The 27,958-nt window shown below is 42.9% G+C and overlaps 1 protein-coding gene across 1 annotated transcript in view; it reads right to left on the bottom strand.

The window, feature by feature from the left end:
• The window catches only part of UTP6 (UTP6 small subunit processome component), a 35,545-nt gene extending 8,112 nt beyond the window's left edge, over positions 1–27,433 (bottom strand). The window contains exons 1-14 of the mRNA XM_060253526.1: positions 27,171–27,433; positions 24,051–24,135; positions 22,177–22,218; positions 21,991–22,083; positions 19,771–19,818; positions 18,400–18,463; positions 16,225–16,343; positions 15,676–15,753; positions 13,748–13,829; positions 13,258–13,339; positions 9,260–9,441; positions 7,013–7,092; positions 1,957–2,034; positions 1,637–1,816 (exon numbers count right to left, since the gene is read on the bottom strand). Of these exons, the coding sequence (XP_060109509.1) occupies positions 1,637–1,816; positions 1,957–2,034; positions 7,013–7,092; positions 9,260–9,441; positions 13,258–13,339; positions 13,748–13,829; positions 15,676–15,753; positions 16,225–16,343; positions 18,400–18,463; positions 19,771–19,818; positions 21,991–22,083; positions 22,177–22,218; positions 24,051–24,135; positions 27,171–27,262 (1,305 nt within the window). The 5' untranslated portion in view covers positions 27,263–27,433. The remainder of the gene's footprint in view (positions 1–1,636; positions 1,817–1,956; positions 2,035–7,012; positions 7,093–9,259; positions 9,442–13,257; positions 13,340–13,747; positions 13,830–15,675; positions 15,754–16,224; positions 16,344–18,399; positions 18,464–19,770; positions 19,819–21,990; positions 22,084–22,176; positions 22,219–24,050; positions 24,136–27,170) is intronic.
• Between the last annotated feature and the right edge of the window lie 525 nt (positions 27,434–27,958).

The raw sequence follows: 27,958 nt of genomic DNA, 5'->3' as shown, positions 1-27,958 counted from the left end.
GCCTCCTATGACTTAAAGTAGAGATATGTCTCCTGCGACTTAAGACAGAGATACAATTCAAAGGCCTCGTTTTAAATAACCTGCTGCCCTGGTCAGGTACACATGTCTTGGATGGAAATTCAGTTATGTACCTTCCTCTCCTGGTCCAAATTTTTTTTAGATGCAGTCTGCAGCCAATAGTAATGTAATTGTGTGGGGAGGAAAACCAAACACAGACACACAGGAGACCAAAAAGGGGAGGGAGAGCAGGCGCAAGTGGCTGGCTGCATCCTGCACAACTGCCAAGTGGTCTGCACAGTCTGAGTGCACAGAGGAAGTGTCTGTGCACATGTCTCCTTCCCTACAATCAACAAGCCAATGCCACTAATCAAGGAGATGCAACCAAATAAATCAAAACCACTCTGTGAAAAATATTATTACAAAATGTAATTCATACAAGGGAAAAAAGTGCATTTCAGCAACCTCATCATTTTATATACCACATGTGCATATTTATGCACACATATACAACAATGTGCAAGTAGTCCAGATCATAAATAAGTCCAAAAAGAGCAGAGTAAAGCCCATTTTGGATGGCCAGGTCCTTCCTCCAGGGAGTGTCTTACAAAACTTGTGGTATATGTGTAGAAAATATTCACTATGTTCAAATACTTCACAAATTCATGCACAAAATTGGAACGCTGCTGTTTCCATCTGGCAGCAAGTTATTACACATATACTGCAAGTTTTGTAAGACACTCCCTGGAGGAAGGACCTGGCCATCCGAAACCGGCTTTACTCTACTAGTGGTCCACTGGAGCTCTTTTTGGACTTATTGATGATCTGGACTACTTGCACACTGTTGTATATATGTGCATAATACACACATGCAGTATGTAAAATGATGAGGTTGCTGAAATGCATTTTCCTTGTATGAATTACATTTTGTAACCATTTTTTAGAGTGGTTTTTATTTATTTGGTAGCAACTTCATTCCTCTGTGTAGCCTATTGTGAATCTTCAACTAATACCTGCAGGCACTACCTCAGCACATTTGCATGGTACAGATGACGCAGCAATTATGTGGAGGGCAGGGACAGTGCACGGCCTCTCTTCCCACATTATCAAGTCTACAGATTGTTGTAGGTCACAACATACACATATACGCCATGAACAGTACTGGAGTCTTCTGAATTACCATATGCAAAGCAACTATGGGCCAACTGCGTGGCTGATTTTCAAGCTAACGGGAAGCCCAGAGCAGGGCTGAAGAATAGGCTATAATGGACAATTAATGAGCCTCCCTGCTCTTGAAGGGAGTCAAGCAAGTCCGGGAACCCTTTGTCCCACCGAATATACAAATCTTGTAAGAAACAGCAGGAATCTGGAGGGACTCCAAGCCTACACAACTCCAAGCAAGGAACAGTGTTACTATCATACCTGTGGATTAGCATCTCACTCCTTAAGGATTAAGAGCAGGAGTGGAAGGCGCATAATGGCAGTAGCATTGAAATGTGTCCCCACAATCAACTGCTACTAACCTTAGGCATGGCAAATTTTAAAAGCTGCCCTCCAAGCTTTCGCCCCCTACATGCACACTGAGGTTTCTGACCAACACCTGTTCGAATGCCTCAGTTTCAAGAGGCCAGTCACTCACCTTATCTTTAACTGCCCGAAAAGATTCCTGGAAACAAGAGGCCAGACCATCACTGTTCAGCTTGATCAGCAGCTGCAGTCTCATCTCCCACATTTCTACCAACTGACTGAATCGCTTGGTGGCCACTGCCGCCACTTCTTCGGCCTTCTCTTGGAGGTCAAACTCCAATAAGAGCTGAAGCTGAAGAGGAGTAATTTGAAGATCAGCATTTAGAAGCAGACTTTCAAGGTCCAGCTCTGGCCTTCCTGTTTGATGTGAGGTAGTAGCTTTTGAAGCTGCATAACACAAGGCAGCCCCCTCAAAACTAGCAGTATCCTTACCCATTGTTTATACAATGAAGCTGGCAGCAACTGTGACTCATGAGCTTGACTGAAGACACCTAACATCCTTTCCAGCCTCTACAATGACAGAGAGAAGAAATGTAATTTTTACTTCTGTGTAAACCAGATGCCATGAAAACAAAATGGAACTCTTGAGAACTAAAAAAAGACAGACAATCTCTCAGTGGCAGAGGAAAACTCCTGTAAATCACCAGTGTGCCTTTAAAAGGGGGACTGTACCTACAAGAGCACTATAAATTGCAGAATTTAACTCGTATTTTAAAGTTCAGGTCATCCATCCAGTTCCTGCAAGGTCCCAAGCATGTTCTAGATTTCAGGATTTTAGAGCAAACCCCTCATAGGGATGGAACTGACAAAAGGTTCTAGGCACTTCCACAGAAGATGCTCAAGGCAGTTTTAAAAGTCTACTGGCATCACCATTTTGAACCACACTAAAGCTGTTCACAAATGCTTGCAAATCCTGTTTGTAAAAATACCTGCCCATCGCTATGCATTAAGAGCCTTGATTTATTTATTTATTATTTATTTAATTCTATTTATATCCCTCCCTACCCACTGAGGCGGGCTCAGGGCAGCTTACAACATGAAATTCTAACAATAAGGTTAATAAATATTAAAATACATTAAATAATTTACAGCAGTTAAAACAAGAAAACGATCTAACAGTGTGCTATCCTACAACCTTCCTTTGCAGTTTTTAGGTACCAGTCAGTTATATGCCAACCGGAAGAGGACTGTCTTACAGGCCCTGCGGAACTGCCCAAGGTTCCGCAGGGCCCTCACCTCTTCCGGTAGCTGGTTCCACCAGCAGGGGGCTGTAATCGAAAAGGCCCTATCCCTGGTTGACTTCAGACGGGCCTCCTTTGGCCCAGGGATTACTAGCAGATTTTGAGAACCAGATCTAAGCACTCTCTGGGGAACATGTGGGGAGAGACGGTCCCTAAGGTAGGCAGATCCTAGGCCATATAGGGCTTTAAAGGTGATAACCAGCACCTTGTACCAAACCCGGTATATTATTGGCAGCCAGTGCAGTCCCCGGAGCCCTGGCTGAATGTGCTCCCACCTGGGGAGCCCTAATAACAGCCAGGCGGCATTCTGCACTAGCTGCAACTTCCAGGTTCAGCACAGGGGCAGCCCCATGTAGAGGGCATTACAGTAGTCCAACCTTGAGGTGACCGTTGCATGGATTACTGTTGCCAGATCGTCATGTTCCAGGAAAGGGGCCAACTGCCTTGCCCGCCTGAGATGAAAGAATGCGGACTTAGCAGTGGCTGCTATTTGGGCCTCCATTGCCAGGGCAGGTTCCAATAGTACCCCCAAGCTCTTGACCCTGTGTGCCATTGTCAGTGGCACACCGTCAAAGGCTGGTAGGGAAATTTCCCTTCCCGGACCACGTCGACCCAAGCAAAGGACCTCTGTCTTCGCTGGGTTTAGTTTCAATCTACTCAGCCTGAGCCATCTAGCCATGGCTTGTAACGCCAGGTCCAGATTTTCTGGGACAGTCAGGCCAGCCGTCCATGAGTAGATAGAGCTGGGTGTCATCAGCATATTGGTGACAACCCAACCCATACCTCCGGGCAATCTGGGCAAGGGGGCGCATGTAGATGTTGAACAACATCGGGGAAAGCACCGCCGCCTGAGGCACCCCGCAATCAAGCATGTGCCTCCGGGGCAGTTCACCCCCAATCGCCACCCTTTGTTCTCGACCATCGAGGAAAGAGGAAAGCCATTGTAAGGCCAGCCCCTGAATCCCCGCGTCGGCGAGACAGCAAGTCAGCAACCGATGGTCGACCGTATCAAACGCCGCTGATAGGTCTAACAGCATCAGTACCGCCGAGCTGCCTCGGTCCAGATGCCGCTGAAGGTCATCCACCAGAGCAACCAGCACTGTCTCCGTCCTGTGGCCCGGGCGAAAGCCAGACTGATGGGGGTCGAGATGGAAGTATCCTCCAGAAAACTCTGTAACTGCAACGCCACTGCCCTTTCAATAATTTTACCCCAAAAGGGTAAATTTGAGACCGGACGATAGTGTGCCAATTCTGCCGGATCTAGCGTTGATTTTTTCAGGAGAGGTGCTGGAAAATGCCCTTCCATCAGGGATCTATTCATGATATCCCGTACAGGATATCTGAGCTCCCTCTGGCAAGCTTTAATAAGCCAGGAGGGGCAAGGGTCCAGATCACAAGTTGTAGGGCGTGCAGACAAGAGGATCCTGTCAACTTCCTCCAGGCTGAGAATATTGAAACAGTCCAGAACACGATCCGAAGACAGGCACGGGGCCTCGGGTTCGCATACTGTCTCCAATGTGGCGGGGAGGTCATGGCGGAGCGACGCGATCTTATCTGCAAAGAAATTTGCAAAAGCCTCACAGCCGATCTCCAATTCCTTAGAATTTGGTCTGCCTTGTGGCAGCGTTGTAAGAGTCCAAATTGTATTGAACAATTGTGCCGGGGGCAGAGTTGCAGACGCAATCTTAGCCACAAAGTATGTTTTCTTTGTGGCTTTGACTGCCATCTCATAGGACTTCATAAACTCTCTATAAGATGTTCTAGTCGCTTCGTCTCGAGTACACCGCCATTGCCTCTCTAGTCATCTGAGTCCTCGCTTTAAATGCCGCAACTCCTGGTTATACCAAGGTGCCGGCTTTGGATGAGGGCACAGAGGACGCCTAGGTGCAATCTTGTTGATGGCTCTGGAGAGTCTGTCATTCCAAGACTCCACCAGGTCATCCAAGGAATCGCCAGGAGGCCAGGGATCCCGTAGAGCCATCTGGAACCGTTCCGGATCCATCTGGCTCCGCGGGCGAGCTAAAATACGCTTGCCGCCTAAATGGGCTTGGGGTGGGACATCCACACAAGCCTTGAGAGCATAGTGGTCCGACCATGGCACTGCTTCAGCAGTAATATCCTCCACTAAAACTCCCGCCACGAAGACAAAGTCTAACATGTGCCCCGCCTGGTGAGTGGGCGTTGTAACAATTTGGAAGAGTCCTAGAGTCGCCATGGATGACCTGACTGGAGGTCCATCACCTGACTGGAGGTCACGTCATCGGCATGGGCATTGAAGTCACCCAGGATCAAAAGCCTTAGGTACTCCAATGCCCAGCCTGTTGCGGCCTCCATCAGGGATGGTAAGGCGCCAGCCGGTGCGTTAGGCGGTCGGTACACCAGCCAGATCGCCAACCCCTCCCCAACGTCCCACGCCAGACCGGCACATTCAATGCTCTTGATTTCTAGGGCCGGGAGAGCCCAGAAGGAGTAAGCCTCTCGTATTAATAGAGCCACCCCTCCCCTCGCCCGCTAGTTCATGACTGGTGAAAAACCGAGTATCCTGGGGGGGGGGCACCTGAGAGACAGCTACAGTCTCCCCATTGCGCACCCAGGTCTCGGTCACGCATGCCAGGTCCATATCCTGCTCAAGCAGGAACTCCCGAAGGGTAGAGGTCTTATTATTTATGGACCTGGCATTGCATAACACCAGTGACGGAGGTAAGTAATTTAACCTGGCCCCACTACCTGCCACCGTCAGGATGAGACACAGGCTGGAAGGGGGTCAAGCACTGTCATGACTCAACCTCCTTCCCTTATAATTCTGCCTGTTCCCACCGTCATACCTTCCCCTCCCCAGGAGTACTGGAATCCCCAGGCCAGTCATCTCCTGCCGGTGTCCACCAGAACTTCAGAATGGTGAAATAGCCGAACCTACTCCCTCCTCAGCCCTCCCTTCTCTAGCCAATCTATCAATTCCCAATTTAAGCTGACCTGCCAATAGTATCTAATAGTTATTTAATTGAAAAACCCCACCCCAAGCCTACCCATTACGTAATTCATTTGCTAAAAATAATTGACTCCATTGGCTCCTTAATTATAAAACCCTCCCAATCAATTACTCTTCCCCAATTAATTTGCCACAAATAGAGTTTCCTCAACTTAGCCAATTAATGAAACAGTAATCTAATTTAAATAACCAATAAATTATCATCAGCAATCCAATTCTGTTAATATTGGCAGTTAAGATCAACTAGAGTTAAAAGGAGTTAAAAGGGGTTTAAAAGAACTAAATAAAGCGCTGCAGTATTTAAAGTGTCGGTGTCCGTAAAGTGCAAATGTTCTTATTCTTGGGGCGATAACCGCAAAGTGCAAGTGTTCTTGTTCCAGGGGCGTGGTCATACCCAGGGGTACAATAATGCTGTCGTGGTGTCTGGCGAGCCTGAAGCAACCCACCACACAACCTAGGGGACCCAGGGGGTGCCAGCCTCCCTATGCCCCTCCAGTCACGCAGCCGAGCCTCTCAGGGACCCAGAAAATCACTGGCATCATACATTAGCCTGCAGATGTCTCAGCCCTGCCAGGCGATCTTCCGGCCACACCCCACTGCTCGCCGCTGATCTTTTCCGGCCTGTTCCGGCTCCCCAGTTCTTAGTCCACAGTGCGGTTGTCCCCAGCGTATCCAGCTCACCCCACCAATCACAGCAACGCGGGGGGGGGGGAGGGAGGGATAGGAGCCGTCGTCCCATCGGTAGCCCCAAGCTACCCCAGGTACTTCACCCCGTTAATATTGGCAGTTAAGATCAACTAGAGTTAAAGGATGTCATATCGTGCTGCTTTTCATCAGTGACTGTCAAAGGAAGCAGCCGTTTTACAAGTCCAGCTAGGGCATTATGAGCCAATCTGATCTTCCAAAATAACTTTTTAAAAAATGAAGTAACTGGAATGATGAAGGGCAGACTAAAGATGTGCACTAATAGGATTATAAATTTTTACAAGAATGGAGAATCATCCATCAAAATAATCTGATTGAAAGAATCGTGAAGATATGGTGCAAAGGACCCTCTTCTGTTTGCAGTGGAGCTCACCAGTAGAAATTGATAGAAGCTTAGCTGTAAAACATAACATTAAAGGCAGCAAGTGCTTTCAGGCTTGCAAGGTGCATTTTTGCCTTAACTGAGGAGTTTCCAACAACATTTCTCCAAAAGTAGTTTAGAGAAGCCAGTAACAGAATAACATATTTATTATTCTAAAGGTAAGAAATTTACCTTCTGCCTTAATTCTTCACAATTGGTCTTCCGGTTCAATCTCTCCAAGCAAAAAGTGATGTAACATTTCCACATGTCCTCTGGGAGAGTTAAAGAAATAAAAATTGACAGTTACGATCTTCAGTGAGAGTAACAATGAGAATAGTAACCACCCGCCCTTCCAAGGTCAGCAAAAGAAGATCCCAAGTATTAACTAATCTACATGAAATCAACCCTCTTTTTAAAAACAAGACACAGTTTCAGAGGGTAGTCATGTTGGTCTGCAGTAGAACAGCCAGATTTGAATCCAGTAGCACTTTAGAGAGACCAACAAGATTTTGAGGGGTATAACCTTTCAAGAGTCAAATTTCCCTTCATCAGGTACAAAGTTGGAATGGAGATCTCTGAGTTTTTAGATCCCAGCCAGAAGGCGGGAGAGGAAGAAGAAATTCAGGATGCAAAGGTACAATGCTCATTGTAATCAATTTGATTAGAGAAGAAGGGAAATGGCAGGGGCACAGAAAATTAGCATCTGTAGTGAGATAAAAAATCTTATGTCCAAGGCTTTTTTTTTCTGGAAAAAGAAGTGCTGGAAGGGAAATGGAGGAGAAACACACAGGTGCCCCTCATTAATTTCTCTGCTTTGGTGGAGAGGGTGGGATGTAAAAAGAATAATTAAATTAAATTAATTAACTTTTAAACATTTTTTGTGAATTTTGTTTCCACAGAGAGGTTCCGGAACTCCGTTCCACTGAGTTCTCCCAAGAAAAAAGTCCTGCTTATGTCCAGTCTTCCACAACATTTCATTGCTGACCCAAAAGTTGCAGTCCTCAAACAAAGAAGCTCCAAGGGGAGATTTGAGATTGCTGAATTTGAATTCATCCACAAGTTCAGAACAATGGTTCCCTAGGGCTGAATAGGGACATAAGCTGCTGCCCAGTAATGCGTTTATTTCTTGCTGCTATAGTAAGTTATTTCATTAGATGCCCACTGCCATTGCTTGCATTGTTTGTATGTTGTCGCTGCTGGTTTTATTGAATGCAATTATATAATAAAACTACCAATATAACAGTTTTATTTGCCAGGAAAACACATGGCTAAGGCAATATATAAGTAATAAAATAAATAGGACTAACAAATAACAAAGGCACCATCATCTACTACCACCTACCAACCCATAGCCCATTTCCCACAGAGGAGATGTGGCAGGGTTACATCACCTGACTGATTAAAATATTTATACCCTACCCTGTCCCCATAGCTCAAGGTGGCTTACAATTCCAAATTTATGAAGTACAATAAAACCTCAGTTCATCCCACAATGTGTGCAGCTTACTCTTCATTCAAAAGTCTGAGCAAATAACTTCTACTGATGGTGCTCCTCCCCCCACTTCCTCAGGAAGCCCATTCTACAGGATGAACATTCCTGCTCAAAAAGGAATGGGCTCTAGTCCATGCCAGGCAGAGGGAAACCACCAAAAGGTAGCAGTCTATAAAACAGGGAAAGCCAGCTGTTCAAAGGCAGGGGGGGGGGACCCATGTCATGAAGGGCTTTAAAAGTCATAACCAGCACCTTGAATTGAACTCAGAAACTGATATCCAGGCTGCTGTTTTATAATATGAGAGATGCATTCCTGTCAGCTAGCTCCCAACAACAATTGAGCTGCTGTATTCTAAACTAGCTGCCATTTCTGGGCTGCCTTCAAGGACAGCCCAATATAGACTCCATTACAGTAATCAACCACAAAGTTATGAAAGGGGGACTGTACCAAAAAGCTGATACAAAAGCGTGTCATAGAATGCTTCCTAACAAACACAAAAACCTATCCCTATATGCTTGGATGATGACTATGCTAAAACCTTTCCCTTTTAATCATTCAATTATGTGAGCCCTTCCCCACAGTCTCAAGTGGTCCTGTCGAAACACAGGCATGCCACCTCACCTGGTGTTTGCAAGAACTAGACTTTGGTACAGAACAAGCCTCCATTTTCCCCTTGAGACCACTGGCTGAAATGAACATTATTCTCAGTATTGTTTTTGCAAGAGAGAGAATTGCTACTTATTACCATGTGGATGTCAGATAACAGACGTAAGATGATGAGAGGGAGAAAGTCAAAACCAATGCCAGTAGAAAATGCTGCCCTTTAATCAAGCCCACTGCTTTGTAAAGAGCTCCAGCAACTTGATGACTGCATGCACCTCCAAAACCTCTATTCTAAAAGAACAGCATGAATCAACACTTAATACATCTCTGTGCAATTTCTCACCTGTGGGAAGGGACGTCACTGCCTCCTCGAACACCCTGCAGCATCGTTCTTCTTTGCGGGCCACTTCAAGTGCCTTTGACTGTTTAGATGGATGTTCTTTCGACGGCAGGGAGACCAGCTCCAGCTCCCGCCGCGCCATGTAATCCCACATAAGAGGATCGTTAGTGTACTCTGCCTGCAATCTTAAAAACCGAAAACGTGATGTCATGCCTTTATCTGCACCTTCTCTCACTATGAGGCTCTGGAGTGAAGAGTTAGTTTGTTAAAACAACAAACAAAGCAATTGTAAGCACAGATGCTTTTTTTTGCTCATTCTGACATTCTGCTGATGCTGTCTGGAGGGGGCGGGATTAAAGGAGCTGTCAAAATGCAGTGGTCTGCCAGACAACCCTTTTGTAGGAAAAGTAACAGAAGGTTCATATTCTACAGGTTCAGGGTGCTACAGAGGAGACTTAAAAAACTAGGGTGTTTACTCTATGCAATGTGTCTTTAGGCCACTGGATCTCATTGCAAATAGAATAATATTAAAGGGGCGGGGGGGAGAGAAGAAAGCTATCTTTTCTGAACAATAGCTCCAAACACAGAATTTTTTCAAAAACCACAAGCCATGGCATTGCAGGGGGAGGTCCAAGGAAGACAACTAAAAGTAACCAGCCTATGCCTAAATAGGAGCAGTGCACCTAATCTTGTCATTTTGTGATCCTATGATCTGACATATTTCCCTTCCCCCAATGCAGAGAAAGTGCCAGAGATAGACCCAGAAATATATAGTGGCAAGGGATATGTTTTTTTAACCAGCCCATAAGGCAGCTTGCAAAAGCAATCAAGAAAAAAATTAAAACATGTCAAAACAATAACTCATCATGATAAGAACAAAGTCTGAGTTCAGTAGTGTCCATAAAATGCATAGTTTGGCTCATTGTCAGGTTGATGGTATAGTGAAAATCGTTGGATGCATGGTGGAATATGTCCAGGTCTTCTTACCATATGTCCAGACAATGAAGACGCCATCAGTGTATCAATGATTTAAGAGAGGTGTGAGTAGATAGGAGTCTAGGAAGCACTGGTCCAAGTCAGCCGTGAAGATGTTAGCATACTGTGGGGCCATACGGGTGCCCATGGCTGTACCAAGGATCTGAAGGAACAAGTTATCACCAAATCTGAAGTGGTTATGGGTGAGAACAAAATGGCAGAGTTTGGTAGCAAACCAAAAGCTGACTTCCTAAACTCCCATCAACTTGGCAATGAACCAATCTATGCAGGAAATATTTTCTGGACACTACTGTAAAAACACATGATGGACACATAGACACTACCTTATACTGGAAACCTACTGACCAACAAACATATCTACATGCCTCCAGCTACCATCCTAAACATACCAAACAATTGATTGTACAAAGCCAGGCTCTACTCTACAGTCACATCTGTTCCAAGCCTACAGACAGAAATTCTCACCTGAGGGACCTACAGCAAACCTATCTAGAACTACAATATCCACCTGAAGAAGTCAAGAAACAAATTGACAAAGCCAGAATAGTATCCAGAGAAAAACTGTTGTAAGACAGGCCCAAAAGAGACAATAACAGAACACCACTAGTGGTCACATACAACTCTCAACTCAAATGCTCTCAAATTCAATACATCATCAGCAACTTATAGCCTCTACTAGATAACAGTTATCTTTCACAAGTATTGGGGGGAGGAGCAAATGTTTTCTTTCACACAGACAGACCTCCAATCTTTAACAACTTTTCACCCACAATAATATATTTGTTCTAAACATGGACATCAGTACCGGAGCTTGTAATTAATCCAAATGCCAACTTTGCTGCCGCATACACTCAGACAACATAATCACTGGACCTAACAACATCAAGTACACCATTTCAAGCTCATTCACTTGCTCATCTTCTAACATCGTATATGCCATTAAATGCCAACAATGCCCTTCCATTATCTACATACCAACAGTCAAACCCTATGCAAAAGGATAAATGGAGACAAATCAGACATCGAGAATCACAAAACTGAGAAACCTGTAGGAGAACACTTCAGCTTTTCAGGATATTTAATGGAGGACCTCAAAGTAGCTGTTTTATTGTAAAGGAACTTCAGGAATGGACTAGAAGTGGAGACTACTGAGTTACAAGTCATTATAACAATGACAATGGAACCTCCAGGGCTTAACAGAGATATTGATTTCTTATCTCACTATACATGCTAACATCATTCAGTTCTCACATCTGTTTGCAAATTCCTTTATTATGCTAAATATGCTAATTTGCCACTATACACAGGCCTTGCTAAATGCCTTCATCCAGTCTTAGCTACATTTACTGCCCAGTTACTTATACATCTTGACTAGGGATGGGCACAAACCTGTCTGGTTTGTGGTTCAAGCTGAGGTCCATGCAATCTCACCTGAACAACCCTCCACATGGTTTTTGGAGGTCTGGGCATCTCGGGGTGAGGCATGTTGGTGGTGTCCATGAAACACCTGCTGCCACTGATCAATTATGATCATCAAAGCAATTTCTGCAACCCTGGAAACACCAACAGTAGCCCTTCAAAGCTTGACAGGCAGCACTGGCTGCCAATAAGAGAGTTCCCATCCTGCTTTATGGAAGCAGAATGATATACACCCCTTGCTGACATGCAGCCATTCTTTTTCATTGACAGCAGGTACAATAAGAGTTAGTTTGAGGTAAAACGGGAAGGGAACTGGAAGTTATTCCTCCTGTGAACAGTGGGGTTGGAGGCGTTTAGGGTTACTCAGGGCTCTGAGGCACCTGTCCTGCTCACACTGAGCAAAGGGGCTTAGCTGCTGGTTCTCTTGCAAAACACCCCCCTCCCTCTAGCTTACAGAGGGGCCATTTGACACACTCCTCCTGCGGCTGTGATTTCCTCAGAGAGCAACTTTCCCAGGGGCACCTGCTTTGGGAGGGCTGTAACTTAGCACCCCTAAATCCAATCCTCACCAAACATGAAGGGCAGGTAGAGGAAAGTCAGCTGGAGACTTGCTGAGAGTTTGGTATCCCTAGCCCACAGAAGGGTCATTCTACTGCATCACAAACTTCACAGAATGAACTGGTTTGGTAAATGGGAAGGTCTGTGAAGGTTTGTGGTTCCTGGTTCATGCCCATCTCTAATATTGACTCTACTTGGCCCTTCCTGGCCACGACCTTCTCACCCGCTACCAATGGTTGGTGATTTCTGTTTCAATATATCTGAAGAAGTGTGCATGCACATGAAAGTTTATACCCAAAATAAAATTTTGTTGGTCTTAAACGAGCTGCTGGACTCAAACTTTGTTCTGCTGCTTCAGACCAACACAGCTGCCCACCTGGATCTGATATGAATCATGATAAGTACTCTGTTAACTGAAAACACTGCTCCACCCCACACAAAAAGCCCATTTTTTCCCACTCATTAGGTTATTTTACTAGACCTCAGCAAAGCATGGGCCCAAGACATTTCTCAGGTGAGAACGTTTCAAAGAGGTGACACCACTGAGAAAGCCCCATTCAAAAGGCACATCAACCTGCCTAGCATCAATGACTAGCTGTAGCACCTTTAGTGTGTACACTGGAACACTTAACTGGTTTTGGCAAACAGAGCAAAGTGTTGTTTTTTAAAAAAACTGACTTTGCTGATCAGTGAATGAAAATACCCCTGTTGAGTAACTAAAGCAGAAACTCATACATTCCCAAGTTTTCAAAGCCACTTGCTGGAGAAGACTACCAAATGCAATAGACCAACCAGCCACACAGATCAGCCAGCCACACCCACACTCAGAGCTTTCTGACAGAAACAAGTTACTTGAAAAAAATGCATGACCATAGTCAATGAGACAGATTTACATAATACAATTTAGCTGTATTCAAAGTAGAACTCTAGACCTAAAAATGGAACTAATGTCTGCTGCAAATCCTTACAAAGAACAAACCACAGAAGCTTCACTGGCTGTACCACACTCCCTACTGCTGCCTACTTACTTGTCCAAAATTTCTTTTTGGAGCTCCTGTGTGAAATCAAAAAGTTTTGCAATAGACAGCAGCTTCAACTGAAACTCTGCACCTAGAATGGAGAGAGAGAGAGGTTAAAAATGGGTTTCCTGAGCTGCGTTGGAACCCTAATTCTTTCCAAATATTAAATAAACGAGAGGAATAGGGTCATCTGAGCAGTTCGTGAACCAAGCTGAGCTAGCATGGAACATCAGTTTAGGCCAACAATGAACTGTTATTTGCTTGCCTTCTCAAGACCTTATTTTTCATCACATGCAGCTCAAAATGGATCAGAAATCTGAGCCATCCAACCTGGTATGTTAACAATAAGCACACCTGCACAGCACACTGAAATGAATGGCAGTCATCTTCAAGGCTACCCAAGGTGGCTGAATACATGCCAACAGACATACTGCAAGGTTGCTAGTTCTTTAAAAAACCAAAGTCAGAGGTAGGAGAAGAAAAGGAAACATCTAATTACCTTTGATTTTCTGGATGGCCTCTCTCCAGATTATTCGAGCCATTTCACCTTTAAGTATCTCCTCAGAATAACTGAACTCACCCTAAAATTTTAGACAGTGTGATTTTACAATTAACAATTTCATATTCAGAGAAGACAGAAACATGTATAGAATACAATCGAGCCTTTTTTCCTCCATAGTACTGATGAAATCCAAAACTCTATACAGCTCCAGTTAACATACAGGGTTCCACATGAAGAAGAATGCTCCATATATAGAGCTTTGCACACACAATAATGAACAAGATGGTGTAGCTCCTTCTTCCATAAAGCACAACAGAGCACAGGCACCATTACTTATTGGAGAAGAAGCAAACTATAATGCAGGAGTGGCCAAACTTGCTTAACATAAGAGTCACATAAGAACATCAGATGTGGGAGGGGAGAGGACAGAGGGGAGAGGGGGAAGGAGAGGAAAGAAGGAAGGAAAATCGATGGGGAGGGGGAGGGGAAAAGAAAGCAACTTTAACTTTAAATGCATCCTCCAAGCTACTGGTTGGCTTGGCTTGGCAAATTGATTTAAAAAGAGAGGTGCCTTCTCCAAGCCGGCCAACAAGGTGGTGGGGGCTTCAAGAGCCACAGAATATGTGTGAAAGAGCCACATGTGGCTCCCAAGCTGCAGTTTGGCTACCCCTGCTATAATGCAAAGGTAGCAGTCAAAGAAAAAAGCACACATCACTGACTAGCTTTAGACCCTAGAGAATAGCTGCCAATCAGAGCAGACAGTATTGATGGCTAGATGGCCATCTGACAGCAATGAAGATCCTGTGAATTTAGGGGGAGGTGTTTGTGAGTTTCTTGCATTGTGCAGGGGGTTGGACTATATGACCCTAGAGGTCCCTTCCAACTCTATGATTCCATGATCTTGGGAGACCAATGGTCTGATTCAATATAAAGTGGCTTATACGTTTCTTGGAAACACTTATTTTCTAGTGGAAAATTAACTTTTTTTGGGGGGGGGGATGAAAACGCCAGGACAAAACAAACTGGATATTCACCAAAACCTGAGTCAATGAATGTTCCTAAAACAACCAATTTAATTATTATGATCCTCCCTCAACTGAAATGCATGTTCCAGAAGGAGCGTAAAATGCTTTTATTCAAACCAGCCTTTGGCAGCCAGGGCAGAATTTAGCATCCAATGCCCACAAGGGCTTAGAGCACAGGGGACTCTCAAATCCCACAAAATAAAATACAGAGATGTAGACTCCTAAACATAAATGTCCAGGTAATCTCTGAAAGAATGAATTAAAATTGTTTGATTATTATAGCAGTCCTTAGACCAATCGTACAGAATTAAAATCAGTGCTCCATGATCCAGTTGTCTTGCCTTCATAAACAGTACATCTGCAAGCTTTCCAGGCTCCTGATGCAGGTGAACCCAAAAGCTTTGCTGCATGGGAGAACACAGTGCCAGCATCGCTCCTCCTATCAAGCAGGACTTTCCCTGTGGAGATCACCCTTCAATCCTGCCTTTATTTTAAGGACAAGTAAACAATCAGCAACCCTGATCTGGATAGCCCAGGCTAGCCTGATCTCACCATGTGTCAGAAGCTAAGTAGGGTTGGGCCTGGCTAATATTTGGATGGCAAACCACCTCTGAACATCTCTTGCCTTGAATACCCTATGGGGCGGGTCACCATAATTGTTGAACTGTTAAACTGTTGTTTAACAGCACTTTCCATCACCAAAGAATCAGCAGGGTTTCAAATGATGCCTTTGCCTTAGTTCTTATGTGTGGAAACAGCCTAAGGGAGAACCTGGAAGATGGGGCAGTAATTCTCATCTCTTAATCCACAACATCAAATGCCACATCTCAACCACCTCAGTGGAACTGATTCAACCACATCCACGCATCTTCAACACCATGTTCATCCATGTTTTCTTACCAAGTCCATTTTTGCTTGCTCAAACTCTTTCTTTTCTTTCCTCTGCTTTTCAGCGTGCATCAGTTCCATTCTAAAATACTATAGAGAAAGGAGGAGGAGTAACAATAAGAACAGAGTCTCCAACCATAACACAGACACATTTACCAGGGATATAGCCATGTTAGTCTGTTGCTGTAAAATAGTAGAGTCCAGTAGCACCTTTAAGACTAACAAATGTTATTGTAGCATAAGCTTTCGAGAAACACAGCTCTATTCACCAAATGCATCTGATGAAGAGAGCTGCGCTTCTCAAAAGCTTATGCTACAATAACATTTGTTAGTCTTAAAGGTGCTACTGGACGTTTTACTATTTACTGGAGAACAAGAGAAAACCTACTGATGTTTTCTATGAACACAGAACTCTACAAGCTAAGCAGTATGTATACATAAGAAATACATATACTCATGTATAAGAAATCTTATTCTTATATATAAGAAACATATATAGCTAAACAGTATGTATAAATAAGAAATGTAAATATTTATATATAAAGCAAAACCATGTGCTACCTCTTGATAAAGTTTGGGACACTCTGGATGGAAGCGCAATGCCCGTAAAAATAACTGTCGGGCACTTTCAGATGACAGGCGATCCTCCATTTCCCATTTTGCAGCCATAATCCACAGAGCTGTAACAGAAAGACACTGGCTGTAACTGCATACAGCTGCTGCAAAACTAACAGGAAGTAAGATTTTATTCCATGCAGAAGTATCTATGCTGCATTCAGCTTACTCTATTCCACCCACCGATGCATTAATGTTGATACCATCAATTCACTGCATATGGCAGTTGCAAATCCCTGGATCAACCACCTCTCTTCCATAAAGCTCGAAAGGCATTTGTGTGTCTGAAAATACACAGCCACTGCCACATCCACACCAACCATGACCGGCCAAGACCTTTGAATGAATGATTACCACAGCCGCCAAGAAGGTCAGAGCGCCTGCTCCGGCTGCAACGCCACTGAGGATGTTCTCCGCAGCCGAGAACGAAACGTCTGGAAGAAAAACTTTCTCCAGTAGAACATGGCACTTGAGCCCGAAAGATTCTACAAACCCTAATGATGTTACCAGCCGTGAAAACCTAAAATCTTTGATTACCACATTATTTTCACACAAGTAACTGCTATGCATATAAACTTTAAAATTGTGTGTGTGTGTGTGTGTGTGCACATAAACACACCAGTCTCAGGGCAGTTTCGAAGCCATACTAGATACATCATAATAAATATGGTGGAGGCAAAATCTGGATTGTACTTGCTCACAAACAACAAAAGCCCATTTAATTAAGAACTGGATGAGAGAACATGGAATGCATAAAACAGTTTCAGACTGCGTCAGATCCATGCAGCTCAATAATACAGTGGACTCTTGCCATTCACAAGGGATCACAGCAAACAGCTAAATCCACAGGTACTGGGAGACAGGGAACTTCTGCTGCCAGAACCCAGCATCCATATCATGAGATTCCCAGTAACATTCAACTATGCAATGATTATGATGGCACAGAAAGAATAAGAACATGCTGGGGACTGCATCTCAATATTGGGCCCAGAAGAAGTAAAATCACAAATCATGAATCCACAAGGGGATAGGATCTTCTATACTCATTTTGGGCAGTACCTGCTCTCCAAGGCCCCAGGCACAGAACAGTCTTTCCCAACACTTGGAAGAAACATTCTCAGGAGGGAAGCTAGGCACTCCCCCTTTTCAGCTCAATGCTACTTTCACAGGAACGTACCCAAAGAAAAGATGTCATAACCCACAGTGTTAATTGAGAACTTCTATTGGCTGTTCAATGTGAAACAAGCCTCAAATATGCAGCCTCAGCAATGAATGGAACAGTGAATGGAACAGGCTTGCTCTGGCAGGGAGGGCAAAATATAAAGCGAATAAAATAAACAAACAAACTAGATCACCCTGTTTTGCCAAAGCAATTGGATATGGCCTTAAGAGTTTATACCAGCTCTCTCCATGTATCTTAAGATGCAACTCACTGAACAAAAAACTATTTTTAGGGTACACTGGACACCACAGAGACTCTTTAGCAAAGGAGTGAATAAGGTTTCTAATTGTTGGCATTGTAACTCACAGGATGCATTCCTTAAACACATGCTTTGGGCATGTACAGTCATTAAGTTTTCCTGGAAAGAAGTCATTTTGTATTAGAATGTTTATGGATTTTTGAATATATGTACTTTTAAACTATTTTAATTATCTGCTCACCTCTGGGAGGCTAAATGATGGTCAACAAAAATGCCCTAACTACAGCTAAAAGACTCGTATTGCAACACAGGAAAGATAAAAAAAACCCCTCTGGAAAAAGTGCTATTACTCAGTAGCAGTGAATACCATCACAGATCAATGTACTGAGAACCTCAGAACTCTATCAATATCTGAATGTATGGCATAAACACAACAATTGCGTATGGGCTTATTTTTAGATATTTGGAAACTGTTTATAAAAACTTATTATAGATCTGCCACCATTGTCTCTAATTTATGTATATATATCTTTTTTTTTTAACTTTGTTTAGTTGGATTTTAAGGTCCTCCCCCTTGTACTTTTTTCTGTGTTTTTTTCCCAAGAAAGAAATAAAAAATAAAGAAACAAGCCTCAAACATGTTCCGCTACTAGTTTATCATAACTCCTTGTTTGCAAATTACTGCTGTTAGTTATTGTACCTGGTTTATTTGGATGAAGAGCCAAGAGGGAAGAAAACACTTTGCTCAGCTGTATCTTCTTGTTCTGTTAGGAGACAGAAGGCATCAGTTGCATTGATGCATTGCTAACCTTTCAGCCTGAAACAGACTCACCTGTATTATAGAGGATGGCTATACTGTTGCTTTTTCTATAGCACAGTTAACAGTGGAAAAAATTCCTCCGCCTTGACAATACAAGAGACTTAACTTTTAGCATCCCCCATTCCCAAAGGAGCAGTTGGCAAGAGAAACAACAAAACCCAAATATCACCAAGAGTGCAAATGAGCCTCTTTTGTAAGGCAAACAGTGCTTGCGGTCACCCAGGAAAGCACAATGCTCTTGTCTTTTGATAGATTCTGAAAACATCTAGGACAGTTCACATAGCCATTTTTTCACATGAGAAACTGTTGAGGCTAACTTGCAATCTTACTGGGAGTGAGGAGTAAAGAGGAAGTACCCTCTTGCTACTTTAAAACCACTGTGTGCAAGGGGGAGGGGGGAGTTCCGTTTGTGGTGTGTTGGTTTGTTGTTATTGTTCTGGCATCCCAAGAATGGTCACACTAGTAAGCCTACAGCTAATGCTCGTTTCCCTCTTTTCACAACTGATTCTTCCAGAGGACCACTGTTGCAGAGACTGCAGAATCTGAGGTATTCCAAGCTTCATCCCATACATGAAGGAAAAATAAAAATTAATAGATCAATCCTGCACTTGATGCTGATAGTGATAGAAAGCACCATCAAGTTGTAGCCAACTTATTGTGACCCCATAGGGTTTTCAAGGCAAGAGGCATTCACAGGTGTTTCCCCATTGGCCTGACTCTCCATAGTGACCTTAGCATCCCTTGGTGGTCTCCCATCCATGTACTAACCACAGCTGACCCTGCTTAGCTTCTTAGACCCGAGGCGCTCAGGCTATCCATGACAGGGTGCACTTGGTGTTACCAAGTACAAATAAAGTAACGTAACACTTGGTGTTACCAAGTACAAATAAAACCTTAAGTCAATTTCAGTCATTTTGATCAATTTCTTTACCAACGCCAAAACTGTACCCAGTACTTCCTTGAAAGAAGCTTATCAATTCCAGTCAGTGGTCGATGCAAGTGACAGGTGATACCAGCTCTCTGTACAAGTGATATTTTACAGTGCACAGTGTACAATACAGTGATATTTTACATTCCTCTAACAGACAGCTGATTTTTCTGGAAAAAGCATTTGGGATTTTCCAATGAGAATAAAATATCCTGCAGCAGCAATGTTTCTAGTTTTTTCTCCCATGTTGTGCTGCTGTCCCTTGTAGTGTGTTATATCAATTCATGCAGGCTGAATGGTAAAAGTCATGTTCAAACACTCACCCATTTCTTGCAAAACGCAACATGAGACAGCCACAGCTGAATGTCATCCTATTGGGATGAAGCAAAGGGAAAAAGAAACAGCTGACCAGACAAGTGCTATTTTCTATCTACCATTCATCCAACACACAATAAACCTTCCTATAACAATGGGCAGCAAAAGAAGTCGGAACAACATAGGAACAGAACCAAACATTTTACAATCTGCAGAGGTAGTCTGGACATGAAGGAGCATCACTTAACCACCTTTAGGTGACAGTGGATTCTAGCCCTCTCCTCCAGAAACAGAAGAACAAGCATTTCCTTACATACTTTGTATGCCACTGAAACAATGTATACTCATGTTCTGCAACCATGAAGCATGCAACAGATTCCTTGATAAGATATTTATTTATCTATTGATTGGCGAACTGGACATTATCTTAAATGCTAAATAAGATGTTCTACAATGTTATATATACCATAGTACTTTATGCATAGCAGAATTTTGTTATATATGAAAGTAATCTACTTGATACTACTTCACCCAACAAAGTTCTGTATCACTTAGAATTTTTAAAATAAATTTATCATATATTTTTTAAAAATAAAAAAAATATTACAGCTCTTTTTTTTGTTCTCTCTGCTTGAGTTACTCACAGGATTTTAAAGCAGATATCAAGATAGCAAATAAAAAGATTTTTTTAATTAATTTAATCTGAAATTAAATGAAAATTTAAACCAAGCATGTCAGAAGATCCAATATTAATAGTAGTTAGTGCTGTACTAGGATCTGGAAGACCCCTGTGCAGACCACCACACAGCCATGAAACCTTGCTGGGTGAACTTGGACCAGTTGCTCTTTCTAAGTCTGACTGATCTCACTTGATTTCTCAGCTGGCACCACTCTTCTGTCATCGTTTTGTATGGCAGTACAACTACAAATGTTTACTATGTCTCTTCTTCATGCTAACCCTGCAAATAGACCACACTTATTCACCAAATAACAGGTAAGGAGAGAGATGACAACTCAACATAAAGTCAAGGTGAGCTGAGAACTGAATCCACAAATCCAAACCCAGAAAGTTATGCACTGGACTATGCAGTTGCTGTGCATTCATTTGTGAGCATTTCAGAATACCCAACAGCATCTAAAGTATCCAGCCTGTGACTTTATAACACCAACATTAACAGACCTCATTAAAAACACACTAATTCAAGGGAAATATTTAGGACAATGTCCACACAGAAGCCACTGAGCCTCCAAGACCCCTCTCTTCCAGCAGTGCTATGAGAGGATGTGGCACATTACAGAATCTTGCTGGGCATCCACCCTATTTCCATGGACTACCTGGTGGTGAGAAGCCCCACATCAAGGGCTGCAAAGTCCCACATAAGATGTTGCTTTCAACCTGGCAAGTGGCTTCAACAGAGTCCAGAACAGCTGATTAAAAGGAGCTGATTAGAAGATTGTGTACTGCAATATTTGAAAACAGTGAAGGTTTTGTCTTGTTCTATTTTGAAATGAATGTAAACATTTTAAATGAGGCTATATAGCAGGGTGAACCAGTACTCTTGACAAAGAGACAAAGCAATCATCAAGCTCAAGGTTCCTACACCCCAACTTTGGGAGAAGAGTTTCCAGGTTCAGAGAAGTCAGAAAGCACCTAATAATGGTGGAACACTGCATTATAGTATTGTTTTGGAGTGCTTGGGACTTATTTTTTAAGACTATTTCTCTCTAGGATGGTGAAGTGTTGCTGCATTATGCAATATTCCTATATGTATGCATTAATTTTTAACGTTTATTCTACTTTATAAATGTTGTATTGCTTCTAGAGGATTAGTCTTTTTGTCACAGTCTGTTTTTCCAGCTGGCCTCTTATTGAGGGGTCAGAATTCTTCAGTCTAAGTGCAAGGGGCAGCAGTGACATAGTGATTGGGGCAGGTGTTTGGCCCTGAGCAGCATGGCTGCGGGGGATCTGGCCCTCCAGGCTCAACAAGCCAGCCATCCCCCATCTTTACCATACAAACTTCAATACTGAAATGACCAAAAGCAGTTCCATGCCATCCTGCTGTGGTTATTCTATTTCTAGCAGTGAAATCCCTAATATTTAATATTTTAGATAAATAAGTGGCATACCAGTTTGGATGGCTCAGACCATGCATTTTGTTTTCTTGATCTCATATTACATTAGACATTATACAAAACCATCCATTTCTATTGGATAAAAACAGACTGACCTTCCATTTCGTTGTGGCACGTCTGAAAATGCCATGTATCCGCTGCACGATAGAGTACTCAATTTCATCTTTCTTAAACGAATAGCCAATGCGCTAAGGGGAGGGAAAAGACACAATTATCAGCATTGCAATCTTTTAAAAGTTCTCCGACTGATGCTTCAAATTTTCAGTTACTTGTCTACTTACCGCTCTTCTTTTCTTAATCAGTTCCAACAGATTGATTTCATACTAGGAAGGAAAATATTTAGAAGTAAAGAACAGCAAATTTATCCAAGACTAAGCAGCTAGTATGCCAAGCCCACACATCTATCATTTAGATAAATACAAAAAAATAATGACAATTAAGGGAGGCTGTCTGGAACACAAGACCTGGAAAAAAGCCAAAACGTCAATTAATCCCAGTTACAATTTTAGCTGTTATACACACCCACACACAAACTGCTAAAATAATTTATATGATTTATTGCTATAATCTCTATTTAAGTTTGAGAATGCAGTGCTAGCTAAGCCACATTCTTCCTAAAGATAGAAGTGTAGTGGCAGAATGTTGAGGGCCCATTCTGCCAAAATGTTGCCAAGACTGGCTAATTTCCTTTCCTTCCTTTTATATGAAGGGTACTCCTTCAGCCTGTAACAGAGTAGGCTGTCTTGAGCCTCTATGGAGTCTTGTGAGCAAAAATTCTACTTTGTGAGCTACTGGCATTAAATTTGTGAGCTACTGCATAAATTAGTTTGCTCTGGGGCCATTTTTACTGAGCTAAGACAAAAAATACGTGAGCAGGAGGCTAAAAACCTGTGAGCTAGCTCACACTAACTCAGCTTAGAGGGAACACTGGTCATGAGTATGCACAGTACTGGGATCAAAATGATTTGCTCAAACATCCTGAAGACAGGTGTGATGGACTGCAAGGCTTTTAGCTAAGCAGCAAGGAATCAAAAGAGTTGTTAGGTCACATGACTAAGAACAGTGACATCAGACTGCTTAGAATTCTGAGGAACTGAAAAGAAAAAGAAGCAGTAAGTTGAGAGGGTTGGTCAAAGTGTTAAGACCTAGAGAGCAGATCTGTGAAGAAGCAGCCAGTTTCAGGGGAAACTGTTGCTAGAGACCGAATTCTGCTAATTACCTCTAGAGAGAGTAGTTAAATAAAAGGAGCCTCAAACAGGAAAGCTCCTTGGTGTTAAAAGATTCACACTTCTCAAAGAAAGCTTTTACCTAGTTGAGAAAAGACTAGAAGTCTGGAAAGGCTTGCCAAAGGGCCTGGGTAGAGACAAGCACAGTCTCATAGGTCAGGCGAAACTGAGGTAATTCTCATGGTATATAGAGATTACCTGGAAGTCTAAACTAAGAAAGTCTTAGGAACAACAGGAGATATTAGCAGGAGAAGTGGCATAACTTTGTGTGTTCCCAGAGCCACCAACAAAGTAATTGCATAAGCTATACCAGTATAACATCTGCCTAGAGTAAATTAAAGTGAAGTATCTTGAACTAAAACAAGACTGTCCTGTGTAAATATCCCAACCCTGCCTATGTTTGTGTGAATAAAGATGTATTCTGTTTGCTGTCCAAAACCTGTGGTGCCTGAATTTCTGAGGAGGATTTTTGAATTAAAGACATTAAACCCCCTGAAACAGCGTCAGTCCTAAAAGGGTCTAAGCCACCCTGAAGGAGTGTACGTTACCAACACATTTTAAAATAAAGTTTTGGTTTTATTTGGCAGTGAGCTACCACAAAGATACTTAGTTTTGTATATTACAGCAGCAGTACAGTTGAAGGAAAGGTGGGGGGCGAAAGTGGATGTCACTGTAAAAAGGTAGTCAGTCAGAAAATCAGACAAAGACTGACCAAGTCTTTAGTCAGGAAATGGTTAATGTCATAACAGAATACTACACAGCCAGAATCAGAGTTCAGAATTCTTCATTTTTCAAACTGCACAGCAGTAACTAATCAGTCTTCTTTGAGTTGTGTAATGAAGGATGGGGGAAAAGACAAAAAACAAAAAAGACAAAAAAGGGATAATTAAGATAAACAGCAAGACAGGAGAGCTCTACATAAAAGTTACCTGAATATAACTGATAAAATCCTCCTTATGAAGCGCTCTCCGTTGTATTTTATATTCTAGAGCTGAGGTCTTCTTAATAACTGCCCTACAGGAATGTAAGAAGGTATTGTCCTGTTATGGCTCCAATCCATACTATATAACTTCACTATATCATTTTAGAAAAAAATTGCATTTTAAATATGACAACTGGTGTTGGCTAAACTGACAAACATCTATCCACAGTTTCACAGAGAAAACACATACTGTTTCTAAATTCCAATAATTATCTGTGTATGTATGTGTTTGTGAAGAAATCAGATGACAGCCAATATTTGAAAGTATTCAGTTCTCTCTTTTTCTCTGTTCATTCTTCTACAACAGTGTCCTAAACATGGTGCCCACGAATACAACAGCGCCCACCACTTTGTTTCCTGGCATACCACTGGCTTCTTGCCTAAGCCATCTCTTTGCCAGAACTATCAGCCAATCCTGGCTGTACCCCACTTGAAGCAGATGGTTCATAAAAACCCAGGATGCATCATGCTTATGTCTGCAAGGAGCATACAGTCATCTGATATCTATATTTATGTGCTAAACATTTCTCAGGAGAACAAAACATCATCTTAACTTTATTCAACTCTAATTTAGTCTATCTTTATATTTTTAATGGAATGAAGTACATTAATGGAGGATAAGCCTATCCATAAATATAAGCCATGACTAAATGCCAGTGGCAGGCAGCAGTGCAGCAAAGCCAATGGCTTCATGCTCTGATTTGAGGACTTCCCAGACACACACACTTGGCCACCCTGGAAAAAAGAATGCTAGATTAGATGGATTTTTGGTCTGATTCAGCAGGGCTCTCCTTATGTTTTTATATGCAGAATATACACATCCTTTCTGAATGAGCAAGTTTTTGTTGGGAAATGTGGGGGTGGGGCAGGAGAGAGGCTAATCTATATGTGCCCCCTCACCCAACTTGTGTGGAGTTTTGGGCTAATAAAACCCAGCTATATCTGTTAATGAATGGCCACCCAGACACCACCCCACATAATTTGGCCATGGGTTTGGAGGCTGCAGTGGGGTGATTAAAAAAGAGCCAGCTGAGATTGAATCCAACAAAGACAGAGGTTCTGTGGCAGGGGTGTATGTGTACAAATTTCCCACTCCTGACAGAGCACCATTGACACCACTGCAAACTGTCAAGAGCTGGACGTGATCCAGGGTACCATCTATGGAGTTTCAGGTCACAAATGTTGCCAGACTGGTGTTCTTTCACCTATACCAAGCACAGCAACTAGCTCCTTTTCTGCCACGCATTAACCTAGCCACAATAATCCATGCAATAGTCATTTCCAGGCTAGCTACTGTAACTCACTCTATGCTGGCCTGCCCTTGAGGCTGACCTGGAAACTCCAATTAATCCAGAATGTGGTGGTGTGAGTCCTGACAGGAAAGTCACAGACAGCACACATGCAACCCGTGCTGTGCCAGCCACACTGTCTTTCAGTGGAATACCAAGACAGTTTCAAGATTTTGGTACTAGCCTTTAAAGCCATGAGTGATCAAGGACCTATGTATCTTTGGGATCACCTCCTCTGGTATGCCCCCCCAAAGAGTGTTGCACTCTGCTGAAAACAATCTGCTGGTGATGCCTGGCCCCATAGACATCCAGCTGTCTTCAACCAAAGCCAGGGCGTTTTCAGCCCTAGCTCCAACCTGGTGGAACACTCTGACAAGCAACATCAAGGTCCTGTGGGATTTAATGCAATTCTGCAAGCCAGATATGTTCCACTAGACTTTTGGTTGAGGACAGTGACAGGCTCTATCATGGTTGGCAACCCCCTCTTTTCTTCCATCATCTCTCTTCTTGTGGCCTCCTACCTTACCCATGAGGTGGGAACACAGCCTGAAACTGGTTTGACTAATGGACACCATCTGGGAATTGTTTTTAAGATTATACTGAATGATTTAATAATTTAATAATGTTCATATTGTATTTTATTTATTGTATTTATTGTGAACAAAGGTTTTGGGCAAACCATAAATTTAATTTATAAACAAACAAACTAGGGATGTAACTAACTGTGCTCAAACTGAAGAGCACCAGAAAAGTATATATTCCATATAACATCCCAAACCCTAATCACAATTCATATCTGATCACCTACTTCCTTCCTTTTATCACATGCTGCCCCCATATTTGCAAACATTTCTGTGCATAATCTGTGCAAGCTGTTAATGTGATACCTAAAGCTCACTTTCAAACTACACTTTCATTTAAGCCAATTCCACACTAGACCTTTAATCCTGGTTCAGCCCTGTCCCCAAACTGACATTCTACACTTGAATCATGGAATTATAGAAACCAACTCTATGAGTTTATGATTCTATGAATCTAGTGCAGGAAATCAGTTTGGGGACAGAGCTGAACCAGAATTAAAGGTCTAGTGCAGAACTGGCCTTAATCTTGGAAACAATTTGGTGAATTAATTCAAAACATAATTGATTCAAAACATAATTATAATTGCCGGTTTAATAGAGCAAAGTATTGAGAAGCTGATTTAATAAAAATCCATTTGTAGATCCCTTGATTACAGAGAAATCAAGTAGGCCCTGTAAGTTATTGGAGGACTGGCTACATCAGAGGGGGGTGGCCTAATATGCAAAGGAGTTCCTTCTACAAAAAAGCCCTGGTCAAAAACATTTATGAATCAGAATCAGCATTAATAAATGGAATCAGGAGTAGTTACTTCTAGATTTATTACAGCAATTTGTGGCCTCGCGTATATACGGGTTTTTGCAACGAATTTGTTTTCAGCCAAGTTCTTAGCCCCAGAATCAAATCTAGCCTTTGGTTCCCCTCCCAAGTTCTACGGTTGACTAGAAATTCCTGGAGATTTGGGGGTGCAACCTGTGCACAACCGGGTTTGGTGAAGGAAGGAACCTCAGTGGGGTATAATGCCATGGATTTTATTATCTAAAGCAGCCGTTTTCTCCAGGGGAAGTGATCTCATTAATCTGGAGACCAGCTGTAATTCCACGAAATCTCCAGGTACCGCCTGGAGCTTCGTAACCGTACGACCCGACAGTCAGAATTGTTCTCTCCGCGACTCTTAAGGCAGCCTTTGCCTCACTCACTTGATCTCCTTGCGAGTGAACAACCCGACCCTCTCCAGCTGCTCTAGCTCAGGGATCCGGTCCTCAATGCGCTGCTCAATCCTCTCCGCCATGACGTGGAAAACCTCTGGATCTCTCAGCGAAACTCCTTGCGCAGCAACACACGCACATGCAAGAACATCGCCTTTGCTTCCGGTATCCTGAGCACAAGCCACTGCCTAGACTGGCCGCTCAGTTCCTTCGGCTGCCGCCCAGCGACTCCCTGATGCAACTACGGCATTTCTGGCCAGCCCAAGTGCTTCCACGACCCAGAAAAGCCTAAGTAGGGTGGTGCGATGGACTCTTCAGAGGGCGGTTTGAAGTGCTTAGTATATTTGAATGCTGTCGGGTTTTGTTTTTTTAAACTTAAGCTTCCTGAACTAGCAATCTAGTACACCGTGGAGACAGCGCTGCATAGAAACCATTATCAAGGACAGAATGAGTAGGCACATTGATGAACACGGGTTATTGAGGAAGACTCAGCATGGGTTCTGCAAGGGAAGATCTTGCCTCACTAACCTGTTGCATTTCTTTGAGGGGGTGAACAAACATGTGGACAAAGGAGACCCGATAGATGTTGTTTACCTTGACTTCCAGAAAGCTTTTGATAAAGTTCCTCATCAAAGGCTCCTTAGAAAGCTTGAGAATCATGGAGTAAAAGGACAGGTCCTCTTGTGGATCAAAAACTGGCTGAGTAATAGGAAGCAGAGAGTGAGTATAAATGGGCAGTCTTCGCAGTGGAGGACGGTAAGCAGTGGGGTGCCGCAGGG

The sequence above is a fragment of the Heteronotia binoei genome, chromosome 13, assembly GCF_032191835.1.
Source record: "Heteronotia binoei isolate CCM8104 ecotype False Entrance Well chromosome 13, APGP_CSIRO_Hbin_v1, whole genome shotgun sequence".
Taxonomy (NCBI): Eukaryota; Metazoa; Chordata; class Lepidosauria; order Squamata; family Gekkonidae; genus Heteronotia; species Heteronotia binoei.
This window is presented reverse-complemented; position numbering and strand designations above follow the sequence as displayed.